This window comes from Bemisia tabaci, chromosome 10 (assembly GCF_918797505.1).
Source record: "Bemisia tabaci chromosome 10, PGI_BMITA_v3".
Classification (NCBI taxonomy): Eukaryota; Metazoa; Arthropoda; class Insecta; order Hemiptera; family Aleyrodidae; genus Bemisia; species Bemisia tabaci.
In genome coordinates, this window is record NC_092802.1 from 33,015,591 (window position 1) to 33,038,726 (window position 23,136).

Sequence of the window (23,136 nt, forward strand, 5' to 3'; positions counted from 1 at the left end):
TATGTTACTACGCTCTCTAACTTGCGTGACGCGGTTGTCTTTCTAAGCGATCCAAACACTCCGATTCAGTATCGGAATTAGGAATTAGGTGTTCAATTTCATCTTCTGAATGCCCCTATCAGCAGAAATGAGGTTAGAATGACGGATGCAGGTCTGACCCTCCACAGGTGCCTGAGAGAAATGCTGTACGACCTCCAAACAATGCAGGTCAAGCAAGGGGTTATTGTAGAAAAAATTGACCAGGCCATTGGCTGCTATGATGATTTGCTATTCATAGGAGTCATGTTTTCCTGCCCGTAGCACGTTCACAAAACATGCGACTTTCCGTCTTGAAAACTTCCTTCCTGTCTGTCTGTCTGTCACCAGGAGCCCCAGGCGACGACGGCAAGCAGACTCTCGCCGGAAGAGGCGCAGTTCGCGGAGCAGTATCCGCAGCTCCACCAGAGGTTGCTCAACCTCACACGTGGAGGGTACATCCTTTCCGTGAGATCTCGAGGCGACCGAACAGTATATTTCAATACTAGAGGTTATATTTCAATATAGTCAGTATATTTCAATACTAGAGAGAGCACCCGTAGAATTGCCATACGGCAGAGCCGGGTCGCCTCAAGCCAGCATGAGCACCTAGTAATTAAATAAATGAATTCTTCTCTTGTTTTTCACCGTCATATGTAATCTTGTAATTTTATTTGTATTGGCACGAAACCTGTATGTACCTAGGCTCGGATGCAATACTGTAACTTTATTCTCTGTCAGTTTCTTTCTTTCTTATGTTACAAATATTATAATCAAAATGTATGTGCTTTGAAGAGGTAATAAATAAATAAAAAAAAAAAAATACTAGAGGTTGCGTGAGATGCCGGAACAAGGGATCCCACGTGTGGGATTCGGATTCAGCAACCTTCGTGGTCAACACGGTTGCCCGAAGCATAAGGCAGACTTGCCATTCGGCCGAGTGCCGCCTCGAAGATGGCCGAACGTGGTGGATCTCGGTGAGTGATGGAAATGTATTGTTGTGGAATTGGATTAGTAATCTTAGTTAACTTTTCAGGACGGTCGGAATCGTCGGAGGATCCTGACATTTAAGCGTGGCTCAGCATTTTGGTTTTTTAGTATTATTTGATAATTATTTATATATTTGATGTGATAGTGTAATCGCTGAAGGGCGATCGGATACCTAGTGTCAACATTGAGGATGAGCCCGGTCTCGGCATCGTCGTCGATCTGCATGACATTTGAGTCGTGAGAATATTTGCGAAATCAATAGCGGGGCGTATTTCCTGAATTATCTCGGTAGGTTCGGACGAAATTCGCATCGATATAGTCTGAGCGAACGTCCGCGAGTTGATGATAATGACGTTGGTAACACTGGATCCTCGCCTATGGTCTCTGTGAAACAGGTCTCTGGAGAAACAGGGAAATAAGAGGGATAGACACGATGATGATCACGTTTATGACGAGGCAAAACGTTTCCGAGAAATTTGCGCTGGAACGGATTTAGAGTAGTGCATGTAGTATAAGTCATAGGCACCTGCACCGCACTGAGAAAAAACTATGGTTTATAAACCTATTAGAGGTAAATATGGAACACCTATAATAGTCGAAATAAACTAATGATTCTCGGTCTGTGAACCATACTAAGGTCTCTGTACCTAATTAAGGTACAGAGACCATAACTAAGGTATATGTGCTATTATTATATGTAGAGGTACTACTATTAGTGGTGTTCCATATTTACCTCTAATAGGTTTATAAGCCATAGTTTTTTCTCAGTGCGGCGTCGCGGAGTCGCGCGGGACGACGCGGATTGGCGACACGGGTGGCCGAGTCCCTTGCCCGAGATGCCAGAACTACCCAAAATCTAGGTACAATCAAGATCAGAAGCCTGGTGGCGCGTGAAGGCGCTCCCCCAGAGCTGGCACCCAGGCGGAGTTCGGGACCTGGCCGATCCACCGGAGATGCGTTCGCGGGTCGGCTTACAAGTTCCTTGGTCAGCAGATTTGGGGATGCATCTTCCCGTGGGAAAGGACGCCGTGGTCAAACTGAGGAGGCCCGGAAAATCTAGGCAAAAGGCGCGGACCTCAGTCTCCTCGTACCGTTCACCGCGTCAACGGGCTAAAGTCGCCACGGGCAACTTCCCTCCTTCCGGCCGGTCCTGGAAACTCCCCTTTAGCGCCACGGGCCTAAGTGGTTTTAACCGCTCACGTTTAAGTTTTATCTCGAGTTAAGTTAAGTTTTATATCGAATCTAAGTCTATTTCTTAAGTTCTGAGGTCTCTTTAGAAGGAAGTCGTGCCGTCACGGACCCGCGATCCGGGCCTTAGTATTTAAGTTGTAGAGTTAAATTTGAAGTATTTTTGTGTGTTAAAGTTGAAGTTTTAAGTTACGAAGGATTAAAGTGTATATAAACCTATCTAAGCCAGTGTTGGATTAATACCATCCCGCTTCTCCTCGCCTAGAAGCCAAGGTTTGTGGGTATTTTAGGGATCTGGGGTTGAGCGCTCGGAGGTCATTCGGAGAGTAGTTTTAGAGGCATTGCAGCGCAAATGAGAAACCCGGTTCTAGTTCCTGGTTGATTTGTACACCAAGGTAAAATTTTAGAACACATTCGCTATCTTGAGTTTGTAGTATTGCAATGAGAAACAGTCGCTTAGTATTTTTAGAAGTCCCGCTACCTTCCTCTCCGCTGAGCTGACGTCACTTCCGCCAATCGGTGAAGGCAACGGTGATGCCGGCTGCTGAGAGGAAGGCGGCCGCCATGAAATTTTAGTTAGTTCAGCTCAAGTCGTAGGAGCACCTCGCGTCCGCGAAAATGTAAGTTTAAAGTTTAAGTTTGAAAGCCCTGGCCTTTGGCCAGGGTACGTTTTCCCTTTCCCTTTCCATTTCTCTATGTATGTGAAGTTGCAGTTATCAGCAAGCCCTTAATTTCCTGAATTAAGTGTTCTTAATGTCACCCGTCACCGCCTTTGCGCGGTCCTGCCGATTACGACTCGCCCTTGTCCCCGGGCGGCGAAGTTCCCCCCCGCCTTGCGTGGGTCAGGAATTCGTTAGCCTATGCTAGTCAAACTAAAGGTGTCTCGAGCTGCTAGTGGTCCGGGGGCTCGCAACCCCTGGTCCACCATCTTCGTTGCGGCCAATAAACCAAACAAGAATGAAAAACAGAACCCCGTGTCACCCGTTAGTTTTCACCGTCCCCAGCATCACCTTGCTCGGTGTTGCTATTTCCTTTCTTTCTTTTTGTTCATCTTCGTCTCGTGTTCGGGTTTCGGTCTAAACGCCGTAACACGTCAAGTTTTCAAATTTTGAAAATATACAGTTTCCTGTTACAAACAATGCCCCCCTCCCCTTGAACTTTGAAAATTGACTCTACATTAAAGATACTCATATTGGCTGAGGTAGTTGGAACTACAACGGTTCCTGTCTTGACACTGGACTTGTGCTTTCGCGTCGCGCTTCGCATCCCCCTCGCGATAAATGTGAGTATTTCGGTACAAAGCCACCCCTTTTGGGGGTGATAGTTCTTGTTTTCTTCGTTATGTGAGTTGCGGTGGCCGGCTGGCCACGAAGCCACCAAACTTCGTCTTTTCTGACACCGTTCGTTCTTGGAGTAGACACCGTCCATGCGATGCGGCCTACTCCACGCTTTCCCCATTTTTCTCCCCTTGGGTTGTTGAGAGTCTCGTCACGCTTCAACTGGCGCCCAAAAAAAGTACTTGCGGATAATGCGAAGAATCATAAAAATCGAGTGGCTTAAAATCAACTAACCAGCCACCATGCTAGGGATACAAGCACCAGTTGGTCATAGATACAGGCTGAAAATAGTTCGCTGCAAGTGGAATGGTTCGCCCGTTTTCGCCCGAAAAAATGGAGGAAATTTCAGCAACAGCTAACTGTAAGATATTGTGGGCCCAACTAAAAAATAGCCATGACGTCCAGAAATATCCGAAGACAGTAGTTGTCATTTCTCACATAGCGTCATTTTTTCCTATTCTCTTTCCTCTACAGGAACTCATTCACAAGAACACAGTGGCATGGAATGTGATAACAAGTCATTGAAAACCTTACATCATGAGTCAACAAAATTTCAATTCGGAAGAAGTAACCGGAAGAATGAACAATCTTCAGTTCAAGAAATTTTGATCGGATGATTGAAAGGCTAATCAAAACGATGACATATTGGTATGGCTTTTTGCGAAGCAACATTTAATTTCTAAAATCATGGCATGAAGTATTTTATTTCACCGGTCTTCCCGCCAGACGGGGTGTTTTACTCCTCGGCGCGAGCGCCCGCGAATGCGGCCATCCCCGCGGCGCCAACTACCCCCGGGCACTCCAGAGCACCGTTCGCGCTCTTGCCCTTAACCGCAGCCGAAGAGACGCTAGTCAGACAGGCATTGTACCTTCTGTACTTAAGTACTAATGCTTGTTGTACCTTGTTGTATCCTTGTTGTACTCATAAGATGACATTTATCCTGTGACGGCGGGTCTGATCACCCGCGACCTCGTTGTGATCGCAACTGAGCAGACACGTCCTCCACTCTAACTATCCGAACTAGTCGTCGCCGTTGGCACCGACCAGCGGACCGATTATTGAAACTGATAGATAAAGCGATAGACAAAGACGACAAAAGGGATTTGGAGGGATCCTATTGGTGGAAACGGGTTGTTGCAATGGACAAAGGAGGTAGGTAATCGACTAAGTAACGGCAACCCACGAGAAACCCGACAGTTAGTCTATCATTTTCCCCTTAGTCGATGAGAACCACCCATTTCAACCAATAGAATTGCTTTATACCCCTATGTCATCTTTGTCTATCGCTTTGTCTATCAGTTTCAATAATCGCCCCGCAGGGAACGAATAGTTACCAGTGCTACTAATACCTGTTGGAATATTAATATTTCAACAGCCTCCCTTAATGAAGACGTCCATAATCATTTTTGTTTTACTTCAATAACTACCCTAAGTGTCCCCAGACAAAAAAAAAAAAAAAAAAAAAAAAAAAAAAAAAAATTGATTATGGACGTCTTCATTAAGGGAGGCTGTTGGAATATTAATTTCAGCCGTCGAGCAACGACGCAGTTGATTTTGAAAATGAGAAAAACCGAAATGTGGATTTGTGCTTTCGAATTGCAGATTTTTGGAAGCAGCCCAACGGGTCGACCCGTTCATTACGACTCTAAGACCCGCCCAAATTCGGGCTATGGCAGCTATTTTTCAGCAGGAAAACGTGTGTCTTCGATTCCCTACTGGGTACGGCAAAACCCTATGTTTTGTGGTGCCCTATATGTTAAGACAAGCAATTTGAAAATGTGCAAGATTGCAGTTCTGTAAACGTGCCACTTTGACGCGTCTTACTCAGTTAGTCGATTCCGTATCCTAGAATGTGACCAGTGGCGTGGCGTGAATTGCGATATATATCGATATTTCCCCATTTGAAGCTATGGTAAAGAATCGATTAATAAGGTGTTCGCTGCGAACACCCTGGTAATCGATCTTTTTTCATAGGTTTAAATGACACCACAATCGATATATCGCAATTCACGCCACGCCACTGAATGTGACGCCTCGGTCCACCGGTACTTTGTTTAATCAAATAAAAAGAATGTTCAACGTTTACATCCACTGCATCATTGCTTAAATTCTAACACTACCATCGTTCCATTCGTTCGTCAAGATGTCCTGTTCAGAAAGTGCCATAATCCGCAAAATGATGGGAGGAGATGACATAGATTGGTCGACATTTCCGGAATACAAAGAGCCCGAAACAGATAGCGTGTTTTTCAGCAGTTCCTTATCTGAAAAACCCGAGAATAAAGATAGTGCCGAAAAAACGTATCTCGCTTCGCGATTACCGGCAAAGATGTCGAACATACGAGGAGTCCATTATTTACGAAGAAAACATCTGGGACATGCTGACTCCGTTTACGGAAATTGAGGAAACCAAAAATCCAGTTTCAAAATCACCCAAGTCTACACATACAGTTATACAGGAAGAGCCACCGGTGTGGAAACTGATCACGATAGATTTGATTTATTTATTTATTTTTATTTATTTATTCTTTTGCTTTTTGCACATTTGGCTTCACAAAAACGTCATTTTCTAAATAAAGATATTGATGAAGCAGATGTGGAAAACTCTAGCTCTGACGAATACAACTCCGATCCGGAATTCTCCAATAAAAGGAAGGCCATCAGAAGGGAAGCCAAAAGGAAAATACCAACCCTTCCCCTCGATGATATACCAATAGGTGATTCCGAGGTAACCAAGAAATCATGAATTAATCCACGTAGAATGAGAGAAACTCCAAGAACCTTATCATGTATCAATTATATCATAATATGTAATAGTAGTATGTAACTCTATAAAGGGAACATAATTCTGAAGGGGGGAAAATTATTCTTAAAAATGTAAATAAATCATATAGGTTTCTTTCAGATTGTATGACAGGCCTTCGAGCTATGGCCTGTCCACCATAGTTTCAACTTGTAACAAATCCAATAAAATATTGATTTCTTTCAAAAAAAAAAAAAAAATAAAGATATTGATGTAAACATATTTATACATACAATTCGTCTTAAGGTACTTATTCATTCATTGACATTCAAAAATTCATTGACTGAGTAGGGGAATTTTGCTATTAAATGTCTTGTGGCCAGCTTACCGAATGTTGGTTTATAAATGCTTTCCTGTATGATATTTGGATGTCGACAACAACGACATCAAATCTTATAGTCAGCTTCTATAGAACCATAGGAGGAGGAGAGCAAAACTTCCTAGACTTCGTAAAAGCAAAGAGAGATCAAACGGAGTGTTTTGAAGAACTGAAAATACCCGAAAACCTTCTCCCGCCAGAGATTCGGGCTACGACAACCAAATCCGCCGACACAGCCGCCACAAAAAACTATCATCCGCAACTGAAACTCCCCGGGATGTTTCATGTGTGGTGCGGAAATGGATGACCCTGATCATGCATTTTTCCAACGCACATACTTCAACACGGTAAGAGATGCGGCCCAGGCGGCCGTGAATTGCGAAATAAAGAAAAATACGGTCATGGGGGTCATGTTAGGAACAAAGGCAGATTGGAACACGATTTATAGATACGTAAGACTAGTATTAGAAAAGAGGAATGAAATATCAAACGGCAGATTGCCAACCCAAACCGATGAAGTGGCTACGGCCGGTACCGGTTTCATAGAAAATAGTTAGGTTAATATTATGAATAATTATTCGTATTGACTAATGAACCCATCAATTTATTGGACTTGAGACTTCATATGGGCCGAAATGTTTATGATTTTATACTCTCTATTGATTTTATGATTAAGATATGATTAATCTCTCATTATTTAGCTATTCACATACTTGAGTTCTCAAGTGCAACTCTTCTTTTGAATATTTGTATACTGAATGTTATATGTAATTTCTATGAATAATAATAAAAAAAAAAAAAACAAAAAAAAAAAAAAAAAAAAAAAACAAAAGAAGCTCCACCCGGTAAACTACAGTATCACTATACTGCCTGCGTGTCCCAGTGACGTTCCGGCTCCAAAACGTAAAAGGCGCATTGTCACAATCCTTGTGTACTTTAAACATAATGTAACGTTAGCTATAACATAATGTGACGTTTTGCTCAACTCACCCACTTCCCCTCAGGGATGTTAGTGAGCCCTCACGGATCTGTATCGCTGAAACAGATTGCATACTCTAGCTTAAAAAAATTTCCTAGCCAAGTCATCATAAGTTTTCATTTGTGCCACATTTCATTTCAACAAAACTATGCAAGGACCAAAAAAGTGGTGAAAAAAATCGGTTTCTAAACAAAGTTCTTTGTTTTCAGAATGTTGCTAGTTGAATTGGTCTTGAACAATGGCGCTACACTGAAATTTTGTGACTTGGAAGATCTGGAAAAAAAATTTGCTGGATTGACGCCATTTGCAAGAGATTAGTGGGTATTTCATGACACCTTTTCTCCAAAACATCGAGTAATGCGACCTGGAATTTGGATTTTCAAGTTAAACATACAAAATTCCAGGTCGAAATGTTCTGTGTTCGGGAAGACAAAATTGTCATGAATTAGAGGAATCAATCTCTTCGGAAAAATCAGGTTGATTTCTGAAATCTCTGACGTATAAAATTTTCCTTGTCCTCGAGATATTTTCGATGAAAAAAGAACACGGTGTTATTTTTCATAACGGCCCCAGAAAGTAGGCACCTCGCGGACCAGTCAATCAGAGACGAGTAGTAGGGGGTGCCACTTGGCCTACAATCCAAATTTTGGTTCTTTGTTCACTTCGGTTTGGGCAGGAATTAAACGCTCAAAATTATATTACGTCCGTTTTTTGTTAAGACAAACTACAGACGTGCTAAATTTGCCTGATCATGCTTTCTGCGTGTTCGATGTGGAATTTTTCTGAAAAGTGATGAACTTTCTCCCAAACCAACATCCGAGAAAAATTCCGACGATTTAACCATCTTTTCAACTGTTTCGGAGATCCTTCGTGCAAATTTTCGAGAGCGAAGAGGGAAGGAAAAAAGTACTCATCACTTTGAAAAATATGAGGAATAGAGGGGAAAATCCTGGGTTGCGTGAAACATTCAGTCGAACGGCACTTTTTGCACCCCTGATAAAGCATAATTATTGTACATGGCATCTTCAAAGTTAGAAAAAATAGTGAAAAATCAGTGATTAAAAATGTTTAACAAGAGAATATAACTGTAAAACAACCCACAAGGCAAAATATAACCACCTTCTCCCCTCCAAATAGAAAGAATATCAGCCGAGATGCATAAAATATCTACAAATTTATTAACTCACATACCGATGCATTTCGCAAATATAGCCATCATCAGGCCACATAACAAAAAATATTAATAAAACATTGAAAAATAAAATATATACACATATAGTACGTGACTCTGCACATAACCATAATGCGTAAAGCTTGGCAAAGGCTGTAGCTCAACTAGAAATAAACACTGGAAAAATCGCGAAATATAGAGATTAAAACGAGAGTTTTAGTTACTTGATCGGCGATAAAATGGCTGGGCTCATCAATGTCCGAGCAACTATCCTCTATCTTATCGCAATAGAATTGCGATTCACAGTTAAATACAGTACAAGTACAGTGCAATTAATCAGTATCACTGAATTCAGAATTGCCATACATGATATTCAATCTCAGTTCTGTTGAGCCAAAATTGCAGAGAACAGCGATTGAATTGCCATACATTGGGATTTTTCGTTCGAAGGTATCGCGAAAAATTGGATAAAATCACAAGAGCCAACCAATAAAATCGCTTTGCATCGCGATCACTGCCACTTGGGCGTCCAACGGGAATTTCGAAAACTGGCGGAATGTCCGACTTGAGTCCTGTCGTGCAGATGTCGCTTCGAGCGAGTGAGACATGAGCAGCCGGCTGATTGTTGAAATTGATAGACAAAGCTATAGACAAGCAAGACAGATAGGATCTGGAGGAATCCTATTGATGGAAGCGGGGGGTTGCAATGGACAAAGGAGGTAAGAAATAGGCTAGTGACAACTCACCAGAGACCCTTAAGTTAGTCCATAATTTATGTCCTTAGTCTATTAGAACCACTCAAATTAACCAATAGGATCACTCCTTACTCATTATGTCCCCTTTGTCTATCAATTTCAACAAGCAGCCTGCTGGGAAGAATTTTTGAAGTAGTAAGTAGTAACTTGAAGTAGTAAGTAGTTTGACAGTAGATGCTGCTCTCAAGCTTGTCTCTTAATCCGATAAGTATGATACTGAAAAAATTGGATCCCTTGATTTTGAAATAATGTTTTCTTGAAAAATATATTCATGTCTCTAGTAATTCTTGTTCTTTCCACAAATTTATAATTTCTGGATAAAAACTTTGTCTATTCCAGATTTCCTATTTCTCCCGTTCTTCGAAACGGCATAGATCTCAGATGTCCGGCTTTTCAACGAAAATCACGAAAAATCGAAAAATTGAAAATGTCCAGTGACGATGCTCGGAATTTTCCAATATCCGAAATACGACACCCTACTTGGGAGATTGTCTCGACCCCGCATGAGTACCCGCCTATAAAAGACGATGGTTATCTAAAGTACTCTGATGTGAGTGGGATTGGAAGGTAAAATTATGAAACTTACAAGTTCGATTACATCACAGACTTACGTGTTATTGTGATAGAACTTCAGAGGCTGCTCTCTCCTGGATGTTCAGAAACAGTCTGGGTTACTCTTAATCAATTCAATCAGATTTTTCTCAAGCGCTGGCAGTATTAGCCTGTCAAATGCAACATTACAACTCATATAGACAGGTTTCTTCAACAGACGAGAGAGGCGTTTGGCTAGATTTGAAGACCCATGGCCTGTGAAGTCTCCAAAAACGCTGGTTACGGCAGGCATTTGATCGTAGTTGGTAGGTATACCTAGCGAGAGATCGACGAGTTTTCCTTCACCTTCGGCACCGACCCAAATCAAAAGAGATCCTTCGGATTTCAGGACTTGAAAAGTGAAATCAGCACCGCTGATTTGAATAGGAAATTTCTTCACTACGAAAGAGGGTTCACAGTATTCAATGGAGGCACCATCAGTTGTTCCATCATCAGACTGCGTCATCTGCAACAAAGAGGGAAAAGTATTACATGAAACATCATTATCTTAGAGATTTCAAATATTCATTCCTATTAGAGATTTACTTACCCTAGTTGCAAAGAATTCAGCAGTGCAACTCAGTTGACTCCGATTAACGAGTTTAATGTTCCGCAGAGATTCCTTCCTGAGCTCTATAGGTAGCGTTGACGAAAAATCCTGCAGAATTTTCATCAGAAACAGTCTGGTGTGCAGTCAGGAGCATCGATGTTCCCTTCTGCAGACTCTCTGCACTCTACACCCGCAGGAAGATTTTCAGTAAACCCTGGCCTTTCAGGCCAAGGCGGAATCTTTTAAACTCTGACACTCTTTTATTTAAAAGGAAAATCTGCACAATTTCTCTTCTTTTACCTGTAGAATAAGGAATTCCAAGTAATGAAGACCATAAGGAATTTCGAATATACATATAAGAAGTATCAAAAGTACTATGTGTAAAGCTTATGACGAAAGCTTGTTTCCTGCTCACCATGCTACATTAATATCTGTCTTGGATTAGGCTTTGTCCTCAGAGAAAAAACAAGTTTATTAAACAGTCCAGGTAAAACTAGGGTCCCTGAATACCCTCATACAAGGACCCTAGGCATTAAGTCCAGAAGTTTCTCTGAAGCAAGAGGATCCCTTGCCAATTACGAGTGTTAAGCATTTTCTCACAGAGATAAGAGGTTAGGCAGAAAACAAGAATAAAGAAACAGTGACAGAAACGAACCTTAGAAATGAAGTAATTGGAGAACCAATCAAACTGAAAGTAACATTTAATATTACAGAAGAGAACAGTACATTCTCACGCTATAATAAACCGTAATTGAAACAATAATTAAATAATTACAGCAAATAAACCGGGGTGAAGGAAAGCAGAGACAAGATCATACAATGTACAGAGACAAGATAGATAAGATGGTAACCATGGAAATTACATTCCGTGACAACGTGCATCAAAATGCACGCCTCACTCTCATTTAACAAAACAAATAATCCTTTGACGCCATACGCGGCATTAAAAAAATTTAACCCAAGTGGACATGATCCATGAACCTTCCATCTACAAGTTAAACACTTACTCGCCGGTAATGTGAAATGTAACGATGGCGAGGAATTTGCCAATGCACAGATCAATTAAAGTTCATTCTTTCTCCTCCAGAGCTGAGAGTAGAGACGCATCAGTGACACCCGCCTGCTTCCTGATGATCTGCAGCAGGATTTAGTGTCAACCCTAGCCTTCCAGACTAAGAGGGAATCTCGGTTAAACTCACACGCCCCAATTGACAGTGCTGATGAATGGAACCAAATCCACCCACAGAACTCCGCTCTAGCAAACGTATCGTACACATCAGTCAGTCAGTCAGATTCATGGTTCAGCACTCAATGGTGCTGCCGATTAATGAAAACCCTTGAAGCCAATATCTAGTGGAGTGCCACCAGTAGATTCGTGGAACAATGAGGAAAGCCTACATATTTAGAATGGCCTGGCGCAAACCCCAAATCGTCAACCCATACACGCCTACGAGGAAGGCTGCCTCATGGTCAGATAACTAAAATTGATGCCTGCTTAGTGCATGACAATAATACATGGGACTAAAAACTAAAATGAGATGTTACATAGATGAATCTTACCCTTCAATCGCTTCGAGTGACACGAGGATACGTGAACTTCAGGAGACCGGCGTGAAGGGCCGAGGTCCAAAGCAGTGGAGGCGGTTCTTGATATGCGCCCAAATAAGTTAACAACGCAAATAACTGTAAATCCTGAGTGTAGGTTTTCTAGGGTTCTCTCCACTCGAAGACCGATAAATTATTCAACGCAATATTCGTACGTGGAAGGCTGCTAAGGCACGAGACACGAGACAAAGTTGGAAAACTGCAAACAATGACTTGAAAAAATGTGGAAAATGGAAAATGGCGTCCGAACTGCGTCCAATCATTCGCAGCCAGCAGAACTGGCGGGAAAAGAACAAAGGCCGCGTTCGCGCATTCAACAGGTTTCCATGACAACATCTCGAAACTATGTTTGAATTGTTGCATATTCAAGAGGAGTGAAGGGTATTTTTGAGGGCATGGGAACGGCACACGTAAAGTAATAAGTCCTCGATCTCATGTCAAAAGTTGCTTTTTCTTCTTTTCCTTTGGAATAAATGGGTTGTTAAGGTTTCTTCTTTAAATCAATTTAACAAAATCTCTGTTTACTTCATCCTTCCTTTCCAGAGGGACAAGTGCAGATAGTCACGGACACAGCTGAAAAATTTTATAATTTTTGTAAAAAAAAAAAATAAATTAATACCTAGAATATTTTTTCTCAAAAGCCACTCAGGCCTGTTACGGAAGTCTACCAGAACACATCTTCTCGCGCGAAGCCTTAATGATGGTATTCACTCTCTTATCAACAATTTATAGTTATCTGCAGTCAAATCGATGGCCGAAATGCAAAACCACGTATCTTCGTTTGTGACTTAGCAGACCTCCTACCATACTTTATTTTTTCTATGGAATGCAAGAGAACAAATTTTCTTGAAAACTTTCTTGCTTTCTCTTCTCTATCAGCAGAATATTCTGTATACATTTCCAGCTATAAAGTTTGCTTGTTTCTCTTCCAAAAACTAAAATAGGAGCGGAAAATTTTAAACACAGAGATATGTGATGTCAAATTTGGTCATGGATATCAGTAATAACATTCTTAGACATTGCGTACTCTTCCTCTAAATTTTTATTGGATTGTCAAAAATGTACTGACAAAATTTAAAGACCAAATGTTGCTTAGTTTCCTGTTTCAAAAGAAAAGACATGCAAGGAAATTATGCAATGTCGCATATGGTTAGGCTGATTCCAATTGAACCATCGAATTCATTAAGCTTTTTCTTTGAGAGAAGGGGACTGTGCTCTTATTGAATTTTCACAAAGTTTTGAAATGATTTCTGGTAGTCTTTGGGTGTGCTTTATACAGTTACATTTTATTCTTCAGAGTAAATTTGGAATCAACGAAACTTTGGAGACTTCTTCATGTTACATTTCTCCTTTCATCCTGAGATGTCTTATCGATTCAAAACAATAGCTTTCATAAAAATTTAAATTTGACATTTGTAAATTACTCCACTGTTGGTCCGGCAAAGATTAATGAAAAGTTGCAGCACTTCAGGAAATAAAAGCTATATCAAACTTGATTTTTCAGTTGTGCATAAAATTTGGATTTCATTGGCTTTATTCTGATGCTGTTGTGTGCCAAAAAGCAACGTATAAAATATGCAGGATTAGAAAACACAAAGGAACGCGAATTCGGGCAAAAGATGTATAATTTTTTTAAAATTCCTCTATAAAAATAATTGTATAAAACAAGAAGAATAATTGTTGATATAAATACGCATAACTAATAAAAAATGGCATTTTTCTTGATATGAACTGATAGGAAGTACCACTGACTGTACGGCTCCCAAAATTTCTTTAATGAGTTTACTCAACATCAAAACATTAGTTTTCAAAGGATCCTTTAACACAGAACTTTTAAAGCCAACATCCACCTCCTGATCATGATCAATTTTGTTATTGGGATGGACTTTGACTGCAATTTTAACTTTTAAGGAGCAGAACTTAAGGCGCACAAGTCAGCAAATGATATCAAAGCGACAATCCATCAAAGGAACTTGATCAGATTTCTTTTGATAGATTGTTACGCCTCATTCAATTGCAAACTTGTGCGCCATAGGTGCCATGCCCTTTCAGTGCAGACACTACACTGTGCGTTCATGCCAAGTATTTCTTCTGTTTATCCTGCTAGACGCTTTTTTTCATTCAGTTTAAGTTCAGCTGTATACATACTTTTAGCACTTTCGTTAAGAAAGTCAATAAGAATAAAAAACCTGAATCCGTATAACTGTTTAACTGATACAGGGGACTTTCTCATTTACTTCAGTTTTAGTTTCACACCAGAAAAAATCTGCTTCATAACTGTAATTTTAAAAAGAATAAGAAGAACAGGCAGTTGCAGACAATTTACATCAAATGCTAGGCAAAAAAGTCAGTTATCACCACATTACATGAAAATCATTGAATTAAAATAGTTTATACAAGAGACTATTTAAGCCCTCGGAGATAACTTTCGAAAGGAAGACCACAGAATCAATACAATTAAAAAATTAAGTTGAAAATCAAATCTGAGTTGCAAATCTCAAAAGCACATAAATACAAGGAATATTAAGCGGAATTTTTTTCGTTTTTTTTTTTTAATATTATTTTTTTAAGTAGCTTCTTAAAAATGGTAAAAATTCTAAAGATCCAAAAGCGAGGTCTAAAAATACCTTAATATTTATGCTTACCTCAGGTTTAAATCTGAGGCACCTAAAAAATTTAAAAAAATTTTCATAAATACATATTTTTCCAAAAATAGAGGCACAAATTCAATTGAATTTTACTGGTATACAGTCGAGCTAGGCAAAATTTGAATGAAATGAGCCAATTCTATTTTTTTCACATGTTTAAAGAATATCTTTGTAATTGACAAAGTGAGCTGTTGATGATTGATTCAAAACGATGAAAAAGATACAGGACGAAATTCAAACAAAATGGTGACAGAGCTCAATCTCAATCATGTCCAATTAGAGCTACGTACCCTCCATTTCAATGACTCAAAAATCAAAAATTTTAAATTTATTTTCTACATTTTGGATCACTGAAAACTTCATTTGAAGTGAAATAGATATGGAAAATAAAACTAGCCATAGAACAGGACAGGTCGATTTGCGCCAAAAATGAGCTTAAAACATTACGTAAGAGTTGTGTACCAGCATTTTAGTTCTTGAGCATTCCTAAATGAAATTCTTAAAGAATTAATGATCACCACTTAAATTTTTCTGATGGCTTGCAAAATTTTCTTCTCGGAACAAAAGGGTGAGACAGCGGTCAAACACAAAGGTAAGAAATAAAAAAACACACATTACTAGAGCAAAGTTAATGAAATGTTCATAAAAATTGAGAAGCAGAAAGTTTAGGCTCTTTACAGCACCATTATTGACTTCAGAAACATACAGAAATCGAAACTCAAGAATTTAACTCGTAACATACCACAATATTTTGTCAAAGTCTTGTGAGTAATGAAGTTACCAAGGTAATATTTCCTATTGGTGGTCTTTACTTGTTTTTTTTTCTTTCTTCTTAATGTTCCTGCAATTGATCATGGTGCCATGATGATGATCTAGAATGTCCTGCAATTTTTATTTTCAAGAGAAAATCTTTAAACCCAGTTTCTACTCTTTGTGTTTTTTTATCATTATCCTGAAGTCAGAGTCTAGATCGATAATCGACTCATCTTCCTCCAAAGGTTGACAAGCAGATGACCACCCAAATCCCTTTTTTCTAGACTCTAGGCGCATCCGCAGTTGCCTTTTTGATTGGTTGTAATGAAAGTTGCACCAAATAGCATATCTCAAGTAGAGATATTTGTGGTTAAATAAAAAATTTTCCTTCATTTTTAGTTTTTTTATTACATTTTAATTCTTAAAAGCAGAATCACTATCTCTCTATTGACGCCATGTTTGTACAGAACTGTCGGCGTAACTGATAAAGAAACCAGAGCAATTTGACAAAGAGGCTTAGGTGAAAGTCGCAGGCTCTTCACTGGTGACAACTTGCATTCAAACTTATACCTCCAGAGTGTCCAAAAATAATGACAAACGAATCTCATTGATAACAGTGGGTAGCGATTCACTTTATGGAGAACATCAAAAGTTTAATGCCAGTTACATACGATTAGTGTAAATGCATAAAAAAACAACTATCATTTAATAAAAATAATTAAACATACATACATTGAAAACAGACAATTTGCAGAAAAAGACCAGCACGACCACAATTTAAATCAGACACATTACGGGACAATCTCGATTTAGTCTCACTATTAAGTTGTCATTAAATGGCAAAGTATTACTCAGTTTTGAAAAATGTTCAACATTACTGAGACAGTTTTGGAACTGTGATTCATTTCTATAGTAAAATTATGGGCTAAGTAGCAATGCTTGATTGGCACTTTAAATGTTTTATCACTTAGACAGAAATTTGTCTCTGGATGTATTATGTACGAGGAGAATTGCTTATTGTGAGGACAAAAGTACAAACTTCTACATTCTACTTAACAACCAATGATGATAAAAAATTAAAACTTTAAGAAAAATACAACAGGAGAGCCAAAATTCGTTTAGACATAACAAGAAACATTAGGGTATTTTAAAATTATTCCATTCAAGTCTGTGATAACAGAATAAGCGTAAACTGAATCTTTCACCATTGATGACAAAGGAATTACATAAAGACCACATTAACACAAGCTTCTCCATTTTATTCCTGTGCGAATATTTAAATTAAGATGGTCATAATAAATAACCTTCATCTTCAGAGAAATAATAGCCTTAGAAAAATAGTAAATTGGTAAAACTACATTTTAACATGCAAATTGTCTCTCGCACTGATGAAAAAGCAAATCCATACAGTAAAAGGGTAAGTGAATCGATCAGTATATTATAGCATTCAGCATAGGATAAGAATTATTGCAGTAAAAAAATTCTGATTTGCAAATAATGAGCAGGAAACACTTTAAAATGGTGTGTTCCTTTGCCTAGATTTTTGTGCTTTCACAATCTTATCAAAACTTTTGATGAGAATTCACTATTAATTTTATTTTCTGAGCCATGAAGTGGTTCACGGTGTTGAAAAAATTTTAAGATTCATGGAATGTTTAACATTAAAAATAAGAATAATACATGAAATTTGTTCTTCTGCCATTACCGACATGATTAAGAGAGGAGGCTATGTAAAAACTAAAAGATACATGCTGAGACATTGAACATAATTTTTTGATCAAAGACATTCCTGAGCAAGAGGTGAGTACTACGTTTATTTGTAAAATGTTAAGCAATTTAGCCCAAAAGCTGCTTTGTCAGTGGGGTCTGAAAAAATCGATCCATTAAAACCCAAGAAGGCTCCTGAAGGTAAAATAAAGAGAAAAAAAATTATAGGAGATCGGTGTCATTAAAAACTGAGATAAATAAAACATGACTGAGCAGTCCCCCCCCCCCCCCAAAAAAAAAACCTTGGTAAATAAAATAAAGATAATGGATTCAAAGGTAGTTGGTATTATAAGCCATGACATAAGAAGTATGGCTACAAACTTGAAGAACTCTTAAAAAGATATTTGAGCTCAATACTTCGACTTGCAATTAATCATCCAGAAATCCGCTCATTGAAACATCAGAAAAATCAGACATTTCGTCCTGCGACATCGATCTAGACTGCTGAATTTTCGTTAAGCGAGCATTAGATTCATGAATGTACTTCTTCAATCCTTTCGGATCCTGTGATGTAAGTTTCGGAGCTACATTTTGAATATTTGTTGCAGTTCTGCCTTTCTTCAAAACACGTTCATTTAACCTGCAAACAAATCATATTGCATTATTCTACTCTCCTGTATGTCACCTTACATGAGAAAACTGACACAACTTTAAACAACTTGGAGGAAATTTTTTGACAAAAGTTTTGCAAAAAAGTAGCATGGATCAGTATCATACATACATTTTAGTGCAAAATACGCAATAAATGCCAAATGACATCATGCAATTAACAGAGCAACATATCAAGCTAATTTGGGTGTCATTTGAAAGTAGAAATGGAAAGCAGTCAATTGAGATTAAGATCAAATCATCAGAACAAATATGGGCTAAGTTACACCAGCTTGAACGAGACGAGACAATTGGCGATAGTTTTTTCTCAATGATTCACTCTTCCTGAATTATGCCAATAGAACTTTTCCTATGGTCTTTCGCCAATGGAACATCAAACACGCCTTGGCAACACTGTCGAGACATCTTATGATACGAGATGTAACCATGAAATTGATGCAAAAATCTGCATACAAATTAATTATGCAGGGACGTTGAAAAAATTTTCTGCTGGGCAAGTTGCTTTTTTGTGCACGTGCATCAGAAATTACTTTTCATTGTCTTTTGCCATTTTAACAAGCTGGTTTTGCTCTCTCATTACAACTTCATCATTACCAATTTTGAAAAATAAAGACTTTACTATGCAACTATGAACTACTTTTTCGTTAATACCGTTCAGAAAAATCGGAGGAAATTCCTAAAAACAATGAGCACTCCCTGTTTTTTGAAAATGCATGAGTTCAAAAACACAGAATAAGCGCATTGGAATGCTGGATTACCTTATCTGTTTTGAACCTAATTTCATTTAAAAATGACAAATAAATACAATTTTGTAAACTTTCTGTTGAAAAATCATTCCAGGTTCAAGATTTACACATTCAGAAGAAGAAAAACAGCACTAAGAAGTGGCCCGAACTGTATGTAACAAGGTGGAGAAATGGTGCTGGGTCTAGAGTACCTGTATAGCGAGAGTATGGACAGATCGCTTCATGGAGGGCTTAGGGCCCAAAAGTGCAGCCACCCTTCTAACCAACTAAACGCACAAAATTTCACTGCCAGTCTGCAGATTCCAATTCTAACCATGATGGCAAAGAATGTACAGAAATGAGCGTTCTTCCGCGAAATTGAGTAAATTTATGCAAAAACTGAGTTAAACACGTGCTTAATAAACGACGGTTCGTAACAATAGTATTAGTAAATCGTTCTGGATAATTGAAATTCATAGGTTGGCTGCATTTCTGGCCCTAACTTTATTCGCAGAAGCATCGGTGAAGGCCTGATGGATTTTCGGAGTTTCACATCTGTCCATACTCTCGCTATACAGGTACTCTAGCTGGGTCCACACCATTTCGTGGGGAAAACAAGGCCACTAAGTTCCAAAAATTATAATTAGAGTTAAAATTAAATTTTTTGAACTTTAATGCATACCAATGCAAAACTGAGGGGGGAGAGTGTTCACTGCCGAGTGTAATCTGCTGATGAGCTCTAAAAATACGCAAACCGGTATAGATCTCTCGGCATGACTCCGACTTAATATTCCAAAGCAAACTGCCTGAGCTGAACACTCTCCCCCCTCAGTTTTGCACTGGTACACATTAGAGTTCAAAAAATTTAATTTTAACTCTATAATTTTTTGAACTTCTTTGCCTTGTTTTCCCCGCAAAATGGTGTGGACCCGGCACCATTTCTCCACCTTGTTACATTCAGAAGTTGTGCTCATCTTCTTGTTTTAATCGTAGTTCTGCTGTGCTACCAATATATGTTGAGATACCCACTAGAAAAGCAGGTGAGAGGATGGGAAAAACATTTTAAGGGCTCCAAAATTTGAAAAAATAAAAAATAAGTAAAGAATACTTGGGGAGTTTTGAAGAAGAGAAAAAGATTGTAGTTGGGGGGCCAGAATCTCAAAACTGCAAAGGGCGTTTTAGAAAATAAAAAGATAAAAGGAAAATACCTTTTCACTGTTTTTTTGGTTCGTTCAATCTTCTCGCTTTTTTTATCACTATTTGGTAGGACATTCAGAAAATAAGATGTAGGAGGGGTCACTTGACTGTTGATAATGTTCGAGTCTTTCAGCTTCTTGATGTTGTGGAGTGTTTTTCCCGGAGATACAATCTGGAGAAAAAAAAACGAGTGAAAAACTGCAGAAAGTAACAATTAATAAGTAGGTAATAAGACAGCAAATCTCAGGAGCTATTCATCTCTTCAATACAGTGCATAACTTTTGGTTATGAATTGTACGATATTTCATGTTATTTATGAGTTGCATGGGGTATCCTAGACCACCCGTATCAGGCTTTTTTCCCAACCATTTTAGGTCAAACGAATTAGAGGACCGCGCGGACACACAGAGCCAATTGATCCCAAGGAATTTGAATAGCATCAACTCCAAGTTTGTCCAGTTTCCCATGGGAGCTAAAAAGGGGACCCTAGCTTTGAAAATCAGGGTTCCTGTCACAATTTTGGAGTTATTTTATTATAAAGACAAAGTACAAAAAGTTTTGAGCTACATCTATTCCAAAAAGCCCAAAATCAGCTTACCCCTGTTCAAAATATTGACTCCGAAAGTTGAAGGATCCTCCTTGATCAAATGCTGGGTCACTAATTGGACCGAGGCTCAATGAATAGACAGATTGTTTCAACTCTATCATGTGTAAATGTCACAGGCAAAAAGACAAATATACTTTCTTCGATTGAGAGTCTGATTATTTTAAGAATCTATGACAAAATGATTCTTTCCTTCAGTAGGTAAGAATTCAAAGGTAGGTTTAAATCAATATCATAGTTTTTCTATAAAAATTGTATTTTCTGTAGTCCAAAACTTCAGTAAGCAGGTTCCTTTTGCATAGTTAGAAGCTACATTTTATAAAGTTTTTGGTTGGTTAATAAATTATTGTAATCCATTATTAAATTCCTAATTTATCTCTATACTCAATTTATCTCTTCTCTATAATAAATGGTACGTTTATCTCAAATAGAGAGCGCACAGAATCCATACAAAGAAATTTAATGCCTGCTAAATTTTGAGATTTTATGATGCGGCATTGATGCGAATTTTATGATGTGATCTTCTGAGTGGGATGAGATTCTGAAAGCGGACTTTCTGTGAGCCAATCTTGAGAAAATCGATTCTGAAATTTGCAATTTTCAGCCGTAATAAACGCATTATCAAGTGGTAAAATGTAAGTGAGCAAGGTGCGTGCTCCTCTTTTCTTGTCTCGCAAGCACCAGCTAAAGAGAAAAAGCGGCGCATCACCTCGCAAACAGTTCAAAAACAAAAGGCTCTGGATCTTTGACTCAGCGATGGCGGCACTTCATCATATGACGGCACATGTGTTAAATTGCCAAAAAATGCTTTTCTCAAACCCAATTTTCTCAAGAAAAGCACTTAGAAATTCTGATTTTGAAAGCACATCTTACTCCAGAGATCATAAGAAACATATGGAAAAAATTATCGAAATTTAACCAGCTTCAAATTTCTTGGTTTTCAGTGCAAAATCCTTTGTACGAGGGGCGTTCAATAAGTAAGTATCCCCCCTCTCTAAAATCAATAGGAATGGACCAATTTTCAAAAACTTGGGCTCAAAATCTTCCTTAGGATATACTGAGTTCAACAAAACAAACCGCAACAAAATCGGACCATGTGCGGCCGAACGCGAGCCGTTTGAACGCGCCGAAGTGCACACCGCTCCCGCCAAATCCGCGGAAATTTGAAGTCCGCGACAAGAGAAGAGCTTCTCTGCCAACGCTTCAGTCGTTCAGAAGATTTCAGAAAGGGGAATAAATAGTGGTCTGTTTTGCCATTTATTACCGTATCTAAAATCTGAACTCGGGGGAGTTCATTTTGAATCAGTGGAAGAGGTCAAACAAGCCGTCAACACTTTCATCCCCAGCCAGTTGAAAAACCTCTACACGCGTGGTATCCAAAAGCTGTTCTCTTAGTCTCACAATCAGTATCAGACCTGCTTGGATCGAGCTGGTTATGTGGAGAGGTGGGGTAAGCCCTTTATTCTACAAAAACTTCTTTGATTTTTCGTCAGTGATGAACGACTGAAGCGTTGGCAGAGAAGCTCTTCTCTTGTCGCGGACTTCAAATTTCCGCGGATTTGGCGGGAGCGGTGTGCACCTCGGCGCGTTCAAACGGCTCGCGTTCGGCCGCACATGGTCCGATTTTGTTGCGGTTTGTTTTGTTGAACTCAGTATATCCTAAGGAAGATTTTGAGCCCAAGTTTTTGAAAATTGGTCCATTCCTATTGATTTTAGAGAGGGGGGATACTTACTTATTGAACGCCCCTCGTACCTAATCATGAGAAATAGAATTTTCAATGTGTTGACGATAAAGAAGTATAAGGTTACTTGGAGAGGAATACTAAGCTAGTTCGTGAATTTAATGAATTATTAATTTCAGAACATTGAAAATTTGAAAGCTTTTCGTCAAAATGTAAAAAACTTTGTTAACTGTCAAACTATGATGATTTGCCTCGGCATTAGATAAAATGCCCCATTTGACGATTTGCCTGGGACACACACTCTTTTCAATATTTGGAATGTTTGGTTGATTTTTTCTGGATTTCTATGATCAATCAATCGATCAAAGATCAGTTGGATGTAGAGTATTAGGAGTATAGAAAGATTGTTACCTCGAAAGAGATATTGCTATTGTTTGTGAAATTCGATTTGTTCTTCTCCGCTCCTGAAAGACTGATGTCATTCTCTGAAAAAGACGATATGATAGATGTAGTACATATTATTCTTTAGGAATACAGGGGGGAGAAAAAGAAACAGTAGAAAAAAATACTAACTCTTTGGATTTATTAAAATCGGAGTTACCGCAGAATTTAGGAAATGAAATTATTTGATTTTCCTGACTCATTTTTGTAAAATTCCCTGACAATTGAGGATCTGTCAGATGGTTTAAAAGACACAATTTGAAACAATGTTTAGGCGAAATGTGATTTTTGAAACATCAAACCCATTCTAGAAAGCAAGTACTTAACAATTTTTCCAAGAAACGTTCGTTAGTTGCCCTGACTTTATAAAATTCTCTGACATTCCTGGTTTCCCGGTATTTCCTGA

The 23,136-nt window shown here is 38.8% G+C and overlaps 1 protein-coding gene across 3 annotated transcripts in view; it reads right to left on the reverse strand.

The window, feature by feature from the left end:
- Positions 1-10,147: 10,147 nt before the first annotated feature.
- The window catches only part of LOC109037599 (uncharacterized), a 29,431-nt gene continuing 16,442 nt past the window's right edge, over positions 10,148-23,136 (reverse strand). For all 3 annotated transcript variants that reach the window (XM_072305229.1, XM_019052369.2, XM_019052361.2), the window contains 4 exons: positions 22,701-22,774; positions 20,015-20,175; positions 12,260-18,052; positions 10,148-10,615 (listed from right to left, as the gene is read on the reverse strand). In XM_072305229.1, coding sequence (XP_072161330.1) covers positions 17,842-18,052; positions 20,015-20,175; positions 22,701-22,774 — 446 coding nt within the window. In that variant the 3' untranslated portion in view covers positions 10,148-10,615; positions 12,260-17,841. The remainder of the gene's footprint in view (positions 10,616-12,259; positions 18,053-20,014; positions 20,176-22,700; positions 22,775-23,136) is intronic.